The sequence below is a fragment of the Setaria viridis genome, chromosome 8 (assembly GCF_005286985.2).
Source record: "Setaria viridis chromosome 8, Setaria_viridis_v4.0, whole genome shotgun sequence".
NCBI lineage: Eukaryota > Viridiplantae > Streptophyta > Magnoliopsida > Poales > Poaceae > Setaria > Setaria viridis.
Window position 1 is genome coordinate 34,475,259 of NC_048270.2, and position 14,620 is coordinate 34,489,878.

At 43.1% G+C, this 14,620-nt stretch overlaps 3 protein-coding genes across 3 annotated transcripts; all 3 read right to left on the reverse strand.

The window, feature by feature from the left end:
- Positions 1-2,085: 2,085 nt before the first annotated feature.
- Positions 2,086-6,043, reverse strand: LOC117866773 (uncharacterized). The gene is made up of 2 exons (XM_034751050.2): positions 5,336-6,043; positions 2,086-2,969 (listed from the first exon to the last, which is right to left on the reverse strand). Exons 1-2 carry the CDS (start codon positions 5,935-5,937, stop codon positions 2,669-2,671), a joined length of 903 nt encoding a protein of 300 aa, XP_034606941.1. The 5' UTR covers positions 5,938-6,043; the 3' UTR covers positions 2,086-2,668.
- Positions 6,044-7,881: 1,838 nt separating this feature from the next.
- On the reverse strand, positions 7,882-11,348 carry LOC117866756 (uncharacterized). The gene is made up of 2 exons (XM_034751038.2): positions 10,645-11,348; positions 7,882-8,277 (listed from the first exon to the last, which is right to left on the reverse strand). The coding sequence occupies exons 1-2, from the start codon at positions 11,244-11,246 to the stop codon at positions 7,977-7,979; spliced, it is 903 nt and encodes a 300-aa protein (XP_034606929.1). The 5' UTR covers positions 11,247-11,348; the 3' UTR covers positions 7,882-7,976.
- A 1,844-nt stretch (positions 11,349-13,192) lies between these two features.
- Positions 13,193-14,001, reverse strand: LOC117866957 (zein-alpha PZ19.1). Its single transcript, XM_034751266.2, has one exon. It carries the CDS (start codon positions 13,900-13,902, stop codon positions 13,288-13,290), a length of 615 nt encoding a protein of 204 aa, XP_034607157.1. The 5' UTR covers positions 13,903-14,001; the 3' UTR covers positions 13,193-13,287.
- Positions 14,002-14,620: the final 619 nt, after the last annotated feature.

A 14,620-nucleotide genomic window follows, 5' to 3' on the forward strand; every position in this document is an offset into this window, starting at 1 on the left:
GAGTTGGTGGACGGGGAGACGACCACGACGGGTCCGCTTGGCACGCACACGTATGTGTTGTCGACGTACCTGTCTATGTTGTATCAGTATGCGGCGCCCGTGCGGACGTTTTGGGGAATCTAGGCATAGGGTAAAGAAAAGTATAGGCCGATAGGGATCGTTGGAGCCACTGGCTCGTTTTATCCTCTTCTCATCTTGTTTTTCCTTTTTCCACGTATGCAGATGATTTTCTAAGTAATTTTGTATAAGACTGCATTTAGAAAAATGTCGTAGGACAAGTTTTATACACTTTCCATCTTGTTTTTATTTTTTTGCCTTCCACGGTGGATGCATGCAATGGGTTTTGTAAGAGTAAAGACTGATTAATGATAGGTAACCAGAAGCGAGAGCGAGCGACTCAATGCAGTGCAAGAGTGCAACATGCAGCCGGCCAAGGCATCCACGCCAGCCAGAAAACGATTGCAATACTCAACACTCGTTAAGCGTGAAGAATGCGAGGCTACTCAATACTCAACACTCGTTAATCAAGCTGCTTGCGTGCCGGGAACAAATCACTCCTCGCTCACTGCTGCTGCTGCTGATAAAGGTCTCCTGGCTACGCTAATTATTTGTTTTGATTTTGATTGACCTGGGTAACCTGAGGTTCTCCACTATGAATGTATCATCGAACCTCACGAACTCAAAAGTGCAGCTTCTTCGAGGCATCCTTTACCCCAGCACAACAGGGAACACACCACGTCAAACACCTTGTGAGCACTGCAACTCAGGGTGCAGGCCGGGCAGGTAGCCCAGTGTCTGCCATGACGTACGCGGCCAATCGCCATGGCTGCAGATGGAACACCTCCGTGCCGGTGGCGGTGGGTCAGAACTCAGTAGCTGACGCATTTGCTACCGATCGAACATCGCCAGATCAAGCTCAAGAGGATCGCATTCGACAATAGGTGAGGCTGAGGCAGTACCTTGACTGCGACGGCTGGGTCTGTGATGTGCTCGAGCGCCGCAGCAGCAACGCCATGAACTCTCTGCAGGGCGGAGGCAACAGTGTAATTGGCCGGGCGTTGAAGCAGCATCTACTTGCTCTGGCTACGCTCCGTCCCCGCAATCGACTTGCCCCGCGACCTGGCCGGCGAGCCGGCGACAGTCAGTCGCCGCAACCGCCGCCGTCTTTTGGCTTGGAGGGATTCAGCCGTTTTCTCGGGGGAAAGAGATCCAGCTGTTCCTGCTGCGAGGATGCGGGTCCGGGAGAGTTGTGGCATCCTGTCCACAAATTTGGTGGGCTTTGCGTGGCTGTGCTGTCCCGTCCAGTGAAATCTGAACTTTCGGAGATACTGAACCGCCTCACGGTATTTGCATGATGTAATATGTACTTAAATCATGTAATGGCTCCATAGGTACGATACATAATATTTGGTAGTTGTCGAATGTATGGCACAAAGAATTACGAAACAAATTTGGACACAGATAGGACTTCATAATCTCAACCAATACTTTTCTTGTTGTGTGGTAACAATGGATCGGATTAAAACCTAGACTCTTTTGTTTTCCATATATACTCAGGAACCAATTTCATCGGTGCACAACAACATGAGACACTGGCGCTCAACTTAACCGTATCATATTTCCATTCAATTCTTGGGTGCGACATGCCTATGGCTACAAAGAAGATGATATTCCGACCCTATACGCTACCTATATTAAACTATTACGCCGGCTAAAAGTGTTGTATCGTTCACTTTATGAATTTGAATAATGACTTTTGAGATGTTTGCACAAGATAACATGAAGCGCAATGAGTCCTTCGTCTAAGCTCATCAGCACCATTTTACGGCAACATGTGAATCAAACATGTAACAAATAAAATTTTAAATAATGATGTCTGGTTTATGAGCATGTATTGTTCCCCATCATGCTAGCAACGTAGACTATTGTGATACGTGTGTTATGTTATATACTTGGGTTGAACCTGTTTTGCCAAAAATTTATGTCCATTCTTGAGAGAGGTTTCATGCGTCAAATTGGTAGAATCAAGAAGTCGTGGGCCATAGCAAGGTCAATTTTTTTTGCGTTCCTAGGATTTATCCATGCCCATATCTTCACTGTATATGGAAGCATGCATGACTTTTTGCTAGAAAAAAATATTGATCATGTGTGTAAAGATGATATAAGTACGAAATAAGATGTAATGACTTTATCGAAAAATTTTGGGCTCAACTTTGGCCTTCTTCGTGAGAACTATGTTATACTCAGGGATTTCAGTGGCAATGATTGAAACATGTAGATATACTGGCATATAACATGCACAATAATAATTAGTGATGTTGACCAATTCTCTCTCCTATGGAACATTCGAAACAACCATTGTGTTATCTTAAGTCCTACTACGCGCCCGTGGCATGGCTGTGCTGTCCCATCTAGTGAAATCTGAACTTTCGGAGATACTGAACCGCCTCACGGTATTTGCATGATGTAATATGTACTTAAATCATGTATGGCTCCATAGGTACGATACATAGTATTTGGTAGTTGTCGAATGTATGGCACAAAGAATTACGAAACACATTTGGACACAGATAGGACTTCATAATCTCAACCAATACTTTTCTTATTTTCGGGGAGTCACCCATGTCCTCATGCAAACATAATTATTCAAGTACAACTCATAAGTAATCTAGAAGAGGGCAGAACCAACGATGGGTTGCTGCAAGAAGGCGGCGGGACTCGTCAAAGCTAGTTGGTTGACTAGCTGTTGCTGCTGCCAGAAGGCGGCGGGGTTTGCCAATGCAAGTGGGTTCAATGGTGACAGTTGCTGCTGCAAGATGGCGGCTGGGTTCACAGCAGCCAGTTGGTTGAACGGAAGCAGCTGTTGTTGCTGCAAGAAGGCAGCGGGGTTCGCCAGGGCCAGCTGGTTGAACGGGAGTAGCGTCTGTTGTTGCAAGTATGCGGCGGGGTTCGCCAAGGCTAGTTGGTTCAACGGTGATAGAATGCGTTGTTGCTGTGCCGTGATGCTCTGTACTGTCAGATGAGATAGGGATTGCTGCTGCAATAAGGCCGACTGTTGTGGTAGGAACATGGCCGATGATGGTAGGATGCTTGCTGCAAGTGCCTGCTGTAGCCTGTAGGATTGCACAATTGGGTGTTCATACCCAAGAGCTGTGTAAGGTGAGAGGTACTGGGGAATTGTGGCTGCGGCGGCGGCTACTGAGCACTGTGGGACAAGGACCGCGGTAGCAGCGCTCACTGAAAGAGCAAGGAGCGCAAGGAAGGCAAATATCTTGGCTGCCATTGTTGCTAAGAGGTTGGTTGTCGGTTTCAATGTCTATGTAGCTAGATTGATGGGTGATTGGAATACCTACACAACATTTGGGGCCTATTTATAGGCATGAGAGCTCATGTAGCTTTAGCAAGATTTTTGCTTGTGCCTTGCAAATCGCTAGCTTGATAAACTAGAGACGACATGGTATCTAGTCAATTTTGGCATTTAGTGATAAATACCCTTGTGTTGTAATGCATGTGTTGGCAAGACAACTTGCAGTTGTACAAGCAAAAAAGTGTCTTCTTCTGTTGGTATTGTCTTTGTGACAACATCATGGTCGGTTCACCTTTAAACACGTGAAAGTCTTAGCCACAAAAATATGTGTTCCACTTTGTTAAAGTTGGTTTGTAAAGCTGTGATTTGCTGGTGTGGATCCAAATCATTTTGAGCTTCATTGTTCATCTAACTCGGATAGGATTTGTTCCATGAGCCAATCCTCATGGATGATAGAGGTAACACACTAGTTCTAGAAGAAGTTATCAAGTAAGTAATGAGCCAATACACAAGAACCTAGATTAAGTCAGTATTGTAAGTCATGCAAACAAGGTGTTTGCGTTGTGGTTGCGAGGAATCCGTTTGCAATCGGTGTGGATATATTGCACCAGATCTACGCATGCATATGTTAGAGCTATCTCTCTAAAGGTGAAAGTCGCTCAAAGTGGGAGGACCGCTGCTTGTGCACATTGTAGTTTCCCAAGATTCTACTTTTGACATATTTGAATGTATTCTACCTTGTCTACACATACATATTGTAGGGCCATCTATATCGATCCATAGGAAGTTTTTTTTCCTGCTTTTGCATAATATTTCTATGAAAAGTTGAAGATAGTGTTTCTGGATGTGTGGTAACAATGGATCGGATTAAAACCTAGACTCTTTTGTTTTCCATATATACTCAGGAACCAATTTCATCGGTGCACAACAACATGAGACACTGGCGCTCAACTTAACCGTACCATATTGCCATTCAATTCTTGGGTGCGACATGCCTATGGCTACAAAGAAGATGATATTCCGACCCTATACGCTACCTCTATTAAACTATTACGCCGGTTAAAAGTGTTGTATCGTTCACTTTATGAATTTGAATAATGACTTTTGAGATGTTTGCACAAGATAACAGGAAGCGCAATGAGTCCTTCGTCTAAGCTCATCAGCACCATTTTACGGCAACATGTGAATCAAACATGTAACCAAAAAATTTTAAACAATGATGTCTGGTTTATGAGCATGTATTGTTCCCCATCATGCTAGCAACGTAGACTATTGTGATACGTGTGTTATGTTATATACTTGGGTTGAACCTATTTTGCCAAAAATTTATGTCCATTCTTGAGAGAGGTTTCATGCGTCAAATTGGTAGAATCAAGAAGTCGTGGGCCATAGCAAGGTCAATTTTTTTTGCGTTCCTAGGATTTATCCATGCCCATATCTTCACTGTATATGGAAGCATGCATGACTTTTTGCTAGAAAAAAATATTGATCATGTGTGTAAAGATGATATAAGTACGAAATAAGATGTAATGACTTTATCGAAAAATTTTGGGCTCAACTTTGGCCTTCTTCGTGAGAACTATGTTATACTCAGGGATTTCAGTGGCAATGATTGAAACATGTAGATATACTGGCATATAACATGCACAATAATAATTAGTGATGTTGACCAATTCTCTCTCCTATGGAACATTCGAAACAACCATTGTGTTATCTTAAGTCCTACTACGCGCCCGTGGCATGGCTGTGCTGTCCCATCTAGTGAAATCTGAACTTTCGGAGATACTGAACCGCCTCACGGTATTTGCATGATGTAATATGTACTTAAATCATGTATGGCTCCATAGGTACGATACATAGTATTTGGTAGTTGTCGAATGTATGGCACAAAGAATTACGAAACACATTTGGACACAGATAGGACTTCATAATCTCAACCAATACTTTTCTTATTTCCGGGGAGTCACCCATGTCCTCATGCAAACATAATTATTCAAGTACAACTCATAAGTAATCTAGAAGAGGGCAGAACCAACGATGGGTTGCTGCAAGAAGGCGGCGGGACTCGTCAAAGCTAGTTGGTTGACTAGCTGTTGCTGCTGCCAGAAGGCGGCGGGGTTTGCCAATGCAAGTGGGTTCAATGGTGACAGTTGCTGCTGCAAGATGGCGGCTGGGTTCACAGCAGCCAGTTGGTTGAACGGAAGCAGCTGTTGTTGCTGCAAGAAGGCAGCGGGGTTCGCCAGGGCCAGCTGGTTGAACGGGAGTAGCGTCTGTTGTTGCAAGTATGCGGCGGGGTTCGCCAAGGCTAGTTGGTTCAACGGTGATAGAATGCGTTGTTGCTGTGCCGTGATGCTCTGTACTGTCAGATGAGATAGGGATTGCTGCTGCAATAAGGCCGACTGTTGTGGTAGGAACATGGCCGATGATGGTAGGATGCTTGCTGCAAGTGCCTGCTGTAGCCTGTAGGATTGCACAATTGGGTGTTCATACCCAAGAGCTGTGTAAGGTGAGAGGTACTGGGGAATTGTGGCTGCGGCGGCGGCTACTGAGCACTGTGGGACAAGGACCGCGGTAGCAGCGCTCACTGAAAGAGCAAGGAGCGCAAGGAAGGCAAATATCTTGGCTGCCATTGTTGCTAAGAGGTTGGTTGTCGGTTTCAATGTCTATGTAGCTAGATTGATGGGTGATTGGAATACCTACACAACATTTGGGGCCTATTTATAGGCATGAGAGCTCATGTAGCTTTAGCAAGATTTTTGCTTGTGCCTTGCAAATCGCTAGCTTGATAAACTAGAGACGACATGGTATCTAGTCAATTTTGGCATTTAGTGATAAATACCCTTGTGTTGTAATGCATGTGTTGGCAAGACAACTTGCAGTTGTACAAGCAAAAAAGTGTCTTCTTCTGTTGGTATTGTCTTTGTGACAACATCATGGTCGGTTCACCTTTAAACACGTGAAAGTCTTAGCCACAAAAATATGTGTTCCACTTTGTTAAAGTTGGTTTGTAAAGCTGTGATTTGCTGGTGTGGATCCAAATCATTTTGAGCTTCATTGTTCATCTAACTCGGATAGGATTTGTTCCATGAGCCAATCCTCATGGATGATAGAGGTAACACACTAGTTCTAGAAGAAGTTATCAAGTAAGTAATGAGCCAATACACAAGAACCTAGATTAAGTCAGTATTGTAAGTCATGCAAACAAGGTGTTTGCGTTGTGGTTGCGAGGAATCCGTTTGCAATCGGTGTGGATATATTGCACCAGATCTACGCATGCATATGTTAGAGCTATCTCTCTAAAGGTGAAAGTCGCTCAAAGTGGGAGGACCGCTGCTTGTGCACATTGTAGTTTCCCAAGATTCTACTTTTGACATATTTGAATGTATTCTACCTTGTCTACACATACATATTGTAGGGCCATCTATATCGATCCATAGGAAGTTTTTTTTCCTGCTTTTGCATAATATTTCTATGAAAAGTTGAAGATAGTGTTTCTGGATGTGTGGTAACAATGGATCGGATTAAAACCTAGACTCTTTTGTTTTCCATATATACTCAGGAACCAATTTCATCGGTGCACAACAACATGAGACACTGGCGCTCAACTTAACCGTACCATATTGCCATTCAATTCTTGGGTGCGACATGCCTATGGCTACAAAGAAGATGATATTCCGACCCTATACGCTACCTCTATTAAACTATTACGCCGGTTAAAAGTGTTGTATCGTTCACTTTATGAATTTGAATAATGACTTTTGAGATGTTTGCACAAGATAACAGGAAGCGCAATGAGTCCTTCGTCTAAGCTCATCAGCACCATTTTACGGCAACATGTGAATCAAACATGTAACCAAAAAATTTTAAACAATGATGTCTGGTTTATGAGCATGTATTGTTCCCCATCATGCTAGCAACGTAGACTATTGTGATACGTGTGTTATGTTATATACTTGGGTTGAACCTATTTTGCCAAAAATTTATGTCCATTCTTGAGAGAGGTTTCATGCGTCAAATTGGTAGAATCAAGAAGTCGTGGGCCATAGCAAGGTCAATTTTTTTTGCGTTCCTAGGATTTATCCATGCCCATATCTTCACTGTATATGGAAGCATGCATGACTTTTTGCTAGAAAAAAATATTGATCATGTGTGTAAAGATGATATAAGTACGAAATAAGATGTAATGACTTTATCGAAAAATTTTGGGCTCAACTTTGGCCTTCTTCGTGAGAACTATGTTATACTCAGGGATTTCAGTGGCAATGATTGAAACATGTAGATATACTGGCATATAACATGCACAATAATAATTAGTGATGTTGACCAATTCTCTCTCCTATGGAACATTCGAAACAACCATTGTGTTATCTTAAGTCCTACTACGCGCCCGTGGCATGGCTGTGCTGTCCCATCTAGTGAAATCTGAACTTTCGGAGATACTGAACCGCCTCACGGTATTTGCATGATGTAATATGTACTTAAATCATGTATGGCTCCATAGGTACGATACATAGTATTTGGTAGTTGTCGAATGTATGGCACAAAGAATTACGAAACACATTTGGACACAGATAGGACTTCATAATCTCAACCAATACTTTTCTTATTTCCGGGGAGTCACCCATGTCCTCATGCAAACATAATTATTCAAGTACAACTCATAAGTAATCTAGAAGAGGGCAGAACCAACGATGGGTTGCTGCAAGAAGGCGGCGGGACTCGTCAAAGCTAGTTGGTTGACTAGCTGTTGCTGCTGCCAGAAGGCGGCGGGGTTTGCCAATGCAAGTGGGTTCAATGGTGACAGTTGCTGCTGCAAGATGGCGGCTGGGTTCACAGCAGCCAGTTGGTTGAACGGAAGCAGCTGTTGTTGCTGCAAGAAGGCAGCGGGGTTCGCCAGGGCCAGCTGGTTGAACGGGAGTAGCGTCTGTTGTTGCAAGTATGCGGCGGGGTTCGCCAAGGCTAGTTGGTTCAACGGTGATAGAATGCGTTGTTGCTGTGCCGTGATGCTCTGTACTGTCAGATGAGATAGGGATTGCTGCTGCAATAAGGCCGACTGTTGTGGTAGGAACATGGCCGATGATGGTAGGATGCTTGCTGCAAGTGCCTGCTGTAGCCTGTAGGATTGCACAATTGGGTGTTCATACCCAAGAGCTGTGTAAGGTGAGAGGTACTGGGGAATTGTGGCTGCGGCGGCGGCTACTGAGCACTGTGGGACAAGGACCGCGGTAGCAGCGCTCACTGAAAGAGCAAGGAGCGCAAGGAAGGCAAATATCTTGGCTGCCATTGTTGCTAAGAGGTTGGTTGTCGGTTTCAATGTCTATGTTGCTAGATTGATGGGTGATTGGAATACCTACACAACATTTGGGGCCTATTTATAGGCATGAGAGCTCATGTAGCTTTAGCAAGATTTTTGCTTGTGCCTTGCAAATCGCTAGCTTGATAAACTAGAGACGACATGGTATCTAGTCAATTTTGGCATTTAGTGATAAATACCCTTGTGTTGTAATGTATGTGTTGGCAAGACAACTTGCAGTTGTACAAGCAAAAAAGTGTCTTCTTCTGTTGGTATTGTCTTTGTGACAACATCATGGTCGGTTCACCTTTAAACACGTGAAAGTCTTAGCCACAAAAATATGTGTTCCACTTTGTTAAAGTTGGTTTGTAAAGCTGTGATTTGCTGATGTGGATCCAAATCATTTTGAGCTTCATTGTTCATCTAACTCGGATAGGATTTGTTCCATGAGCCAATCCTCATGGATGATAGAGGTAACACACTAGTTCTAGAAGAAGTTATCAAGTAAGTAATGAGCCAATACACAAGAACCTAGATTAAGTCAGTATTGTAAGTCATGCAAACAAGGTGTTTGCGTTGTGGTTGCGAGGAATCCGTTTGCAATCGGTGTGCATATATTGCACCAGATCTACGCATGCATATGTTAGAGCTATCTCTCTAAAGGTGAAAGTCGCTCAAAGTGGGAGGACCGCTGCTTGTGCACATTGTAGTTTCCCAAGATTCTACTTTTGACATATTTGAATGTATTCTACCTTGTCTACAGATACATATTGTAGGGCCATCTATATCGATCCATAGGAAGTTTTTTTTTTCCTGCTTTTGCATAATATTTCTATGAAAAGTTGAAGATAGTGTTTCTGGATGTGTGGTAACAATGGATCGAATTAAAACCTAGACTCTTTTGTTTTCCATATATACTCAGGAACCAATTTCATCGGTGCACAACAACATGAGACACTGGCGCTCAACTTAACCGTATCATATTGCCATTCAATTCTTGGGTGCGACATGCCTATGGCTACAAAGAAGATGATATTCCGACCCTATACGCTACCTCTATTAAACTATTACGCCGGTTAAAAGTGTTGTATCGTTCACTTTATGAATTTGAATAATGACTTTTGAGATGTTTGCACAAGATAACAGGAAGCGCAATGAGTCCTTCGTCTAAGCTCATCAGCACCATTTTACGGTACCATGTGAATCAAACATGTAACCAAAAAATTTTAAACAATGATGTCTGGTTTATGAGCATGTATTGTTCCCCATCATGCTAGCAACGTAGACTATTGTGATACGTGTGTTATGTTATATACTTGGGTTGAACCTGTTTTGCCAAAAATTTATGTCCATTCTTGAGAGAGGTTTCATGCGTCAAATTGGTAGAATCAAGAAGTCGTGGGCCATAGCAAGGTCAATTTTTTTGCGTTCCTAGGATTTATCCATGCCCATATCTTCACTGTATATGGAAGCATGCATGACTTTTTGCTAGAAAAAAATATTGATCATGTGTGTAAAGATGATATAAGTACGAAATAAGATGTAATGACTTTATCGAAAAATTTTGGGCTCAACTTTGGCCTTCTTCGTGAGAACTATGTTATACTCAGGGATTTCAGTGGCAATGATTGAAACATGTAGATATACTGGCATATAACATGCACAATAATAATTAGTGATGTTGACCAATTCTCTCTCCTATGGAACATTCGAAACAACCATTGTGTTATCTTAAGTCCTACTACGCGCCCGTGGCATGGCTGTGCTGTCCCATCTAGTGAAATCTGAACTTTCGGAGATACTGAACCGCCTCACGGTATTTGCATGATGTAATATGTACTTAAATCATGTATGGCTCCATAGGTACGATACATAGTATTTGGTAGTTGTCGAATGTATGGCACAAAGAATTACGAAACACATTTGGACACAGATAGGACTTCATAATCTCAACCAATACTTTTCTTATTTCCGGGGAGTCACCCATGTCCTCATGCAAACATAATTATTCAAGTACAACTCATAAGTAATCTAGAAGAGGGCAGAACCAACGATGGGTTGCTGCAAGAAGGCGGCGGGACTCGTCAAAGCTAGTTGGTTGACTAGCTGTTGCTGCTGCCAGAAGGCGGCGGGGTTTGCCAATGCAAGTGGGTTCAATGGTGACAGTTGCTGCTGCAAGATGGCGGCTGGGTTCACAGCAGCCAGTTGGTTGAACGGAAGCAGCTGTTGTTGCTGCAAGAAGGCAGCGGGGTTCGCCAGGGCCAGCTGGTTGAACGGGAGTAGCGTCTGTTGTTGCAAGTATGCGGCGGGGTTCGCCAAGGCTAGTTGGTTCAACGGTGATAGAATGCGTTGTTGCTGTGCCGTGATGCTCTGTACTGTCAGATGAGATAGGGATTGCTGCTGCAATAAGGCCGACTGTTGTGGTAGGAACATGGCCGATGATGGTAGGATGCTTGCTGCAAGTGCCTGCTGTAGCCTGTAGGATTGCACAATTGGGTGTTCATACCCAAGAGCTGTGTAAGGTGAGAGGTACTGGGGAATTGTGGCTGCGGCGGCGGCTACTGAGCACTGTGGGACAAGGACCGCGGTAGCAGCGCTCACTGAAAGAGCAAGGAGCGCAAGGAAGGCAAATATCTTGGCTGCCATTGTTGCTAAGAGGTTGGTTGTCGGTTTCAATGTCTATGTTGCTAGATTGATGGGTGATTGGAATACCTACACAACATTTGGGGCCTATTTATAGGCATGAGAGCTCATGTAGCTTTAGCAAGATTTTTGCTTGTGCCTTGCAAATCGCTAGCTTGATAAACTAGAGATGACATGGTATCTAGTCAATTTTGGCATTTAGTGATAAATACCCTTGTGTTGTAATGTATGTGTTGGCAAGACAACTTGCAGTTGTACAAGCAAAAAAGTGTCTTCTTCTGTTGGTATTGTCTTTGTGACAACATCATGGTCGGTTCACCTTTAAACACGTGAAAGTCTTAGCCACAAAAATATGTGTTCCACTTTGTTAAAGTTGGTTTGTAAAGCTGTGATTTGCTGATGTGGATCCAAATCATTTTGAGCTTCATTGTTCATCTAACTCGGATAGGATTTGTTCCATGAGCCAATCCTCATGGATGATAGAGGTAACACACTAGTTCTAGAAGAAGTTATCAAGTAAGTAATGAGCCAATACACAAGAACCTAGATTAAGTCAGTATTGTAAGTCATGCAAACAAGGTGTTTGCGTTGTGGTTGCGAGGAATCCGTTTGCAATCGGTGTGCATATATTGCACCAGATCTACGCATGCATATGTTAGAGCTATCTCTCTAAAGGTGAAAGTCGCTCAAAGTGGGAGGACCGCTGCTTGTGCACATTGTAGTTTCCCAAGATTCTACTTTTGACATATTTGAATGTATTCTACCTTGTCTACAGATACATATTGTAGGGCCATCTATATCGATCCATAGGAAGTTTTTTTTTTCCTGCTTTTGCATAATATTTCTATGAAAAGTTGAAGATAGTGTTTCTGGATGTGTGGTAACAATGGATCGGATTAAAACCTAGACTCTTTTGTTTTCCATATATACTCAGGAACCAATTTCATCGGTGCACAACAACATGAGACACGGGCGCTCAACTTAACCGTATCATATTGCCATTCAATTCTTGGGTGCGACATGCCTATGGCTACAAAGAAGATGATATTCCGACCCTATACGCTACCTCTATTAAACTATTACGCCGGTTAAAAGTGTTGTATCGTTCACTTTATGAATTTGAATAATGACTTTTGAGATGTTTGCACAAGATAACAGGAAGCGCAATGAGTCCTTCGTCTAAGCTCATCAGCACCATTTTACGGCAACATGTGAATCAAACATGTAACCAAAAAATTTTAAACAATGATGTCTGGTTTATGAGCATGTATTGTTCCCCATCATGCTAGCAACGTAGACTATTGTGATACGTGTGTTATGTTATATACTTGGGTTGAACCTGTTTTGCCAAAAATTTATGTCCATTCTTGAGAGAGGTTTCATGCGTCAAATTGGTAGAATCAAGAAGTCGTGGGCCATAGCAAGGTCAATTTTTTTTGCGTTCCTAGGATTTATCCATGCCCATATCTTCACTGTATATGGAAGCATGCATGACTTTTTGCTAGAAAAAAATATTGATCATGTGTGTAAAGATGATATAAGTACGAAATAAGATGTAATGACTTTATCGAAAAATTTTGGGCTCAACTTTGGCCTTCTTCGTGAGAACTATGTTATACTCAGGGATTTCAGTGGCAATGATTGAAACATGTAGATATACTGGCATATAACATGCACAATAATAATTAGTGATGTTGACCAATTCTCTCTCCTATGGAACATTCGAAACAACCATTGTGTTATCTTAAGTCCTACTACGCGCCCGTGGCATGGCTGTGCTGTCCCATCTAGTGAAATCTGAACTTTCGGAGATACTGAACCGCCTCACGGTATTTGCATGATGTAATATGTACTTAAATCATGTATGGCTCCATAGGTACGATACATAGTATTTGGTAGTTGTCGAATGTATGGCACAAAGAATTACGAAACACATTTGGACACAGATAGGACTTCATAATCTCAACCAATACTTTTCTTATTTCCGGGGAGTCACCCATGTCCTCATGCAAACATAATTATTCAAGTACAACTCATAAGTAATCTAGAAGAGGGCAGAACCAACGATGGGTTGCTGCAAGAAGGCGGCGGGACTCGTCAAAGCTAGTTGGTTGACTAGCTGTTGCTGCTGCCAGAAGGCGGCGGGGTTTGCCAATGCAAGTGGGTTCAATGGTGACAGTTGCTGCTGCAAGATGGCGGCTGGGTTCACAGCAGCCAGTTGGTTGAACGGAAGCAGCTGTTGTTGCTGCAAGAAGGCAGCGGGGTTCGCCAGGGCCAGCTGGTTGAACGGGAGTAGCGTCTGTTGTTGCAAGTATGCGGCGGGGTTCGCCAAGGCTAGTTGGTTCAACGGTGATAGAATGCGTTGTTGCTGTGCCGTGATGCTCTGTACTGTCAGATGAGATAGGGATTGCTGCTGCAATAAGGCCGACTGTTGTGGTAGGAACATGGCCGATGATGGTAGGATGCTTGCTGCAAGTGCCTGCTGTAGCCTGTAGGATTGCACAATTGGGTGTTCATACCCAAGAGCTGTGTAAGGTGAGAGGTACTGGGGAATTGTGGCTGCGGCGGCGGCTACTGAGCACTGTGGGACAAGGACCGCGGTAGCAGCGCTCACTGAAAGAGCAAGGAGCGCAAGGAAGGCAAATATCTTGGCTGCCATTGTTGCTAAGAGGTTGGTTGTCGGTTTCAATGTCTATGTTGCTAGATTGATGGGTGATTGGAATACCTACACAACATTTGGGGCCTATTTATAGGCATGAGAGCTCATGTAGCTTTAGCAAGATTTTTGCTTGTGCCTTGCAAATCGCTAGCTTGATAAACTAGAGATGACATGGTATCTAGTCAATTTTGGCATTTAGTGATAAATACCCTTGTGTTGTAATGTATGTGTTGGCAAGACAACTTGCAGTTGTACAAGCAAAAAAGTGTCTTCTTCTGTTGGTATTGTCTTTGTGACAACATCATGGTCGGTTCACCTTTAAACACGTGAAAGTCTTAGCCACAAAAATATGTGTTCCACTTTGTTAAAGTTGGTTTGTAAAGCTGTGATTTGCTGATGTGGATCCAAATCATTTTGAGCTTCATTGTTCATCTAACTCGGATAGGATTTGTTCCATGAGCCAATCCTCATGGATGATAGAGGTAACACACTAGTTCTAGAAGAAGTTATCAAGTAAGTAATGAGCCAATACACAAGAACCTAGATTAAGTCAGTATTGTAAGTCATGCAAACAAGGTGTTTGCGTTGTGGTTGCGAGGAATCCGTTTGCAATCGGTGTGCATATATTGCACCAGATCTACGCATGCATATGTTAGAGCTATCTCTCTAAAGGTGAAAGTCGCTCAAAGTGGGAGGACCGCTGCTTGTGCACATTGTA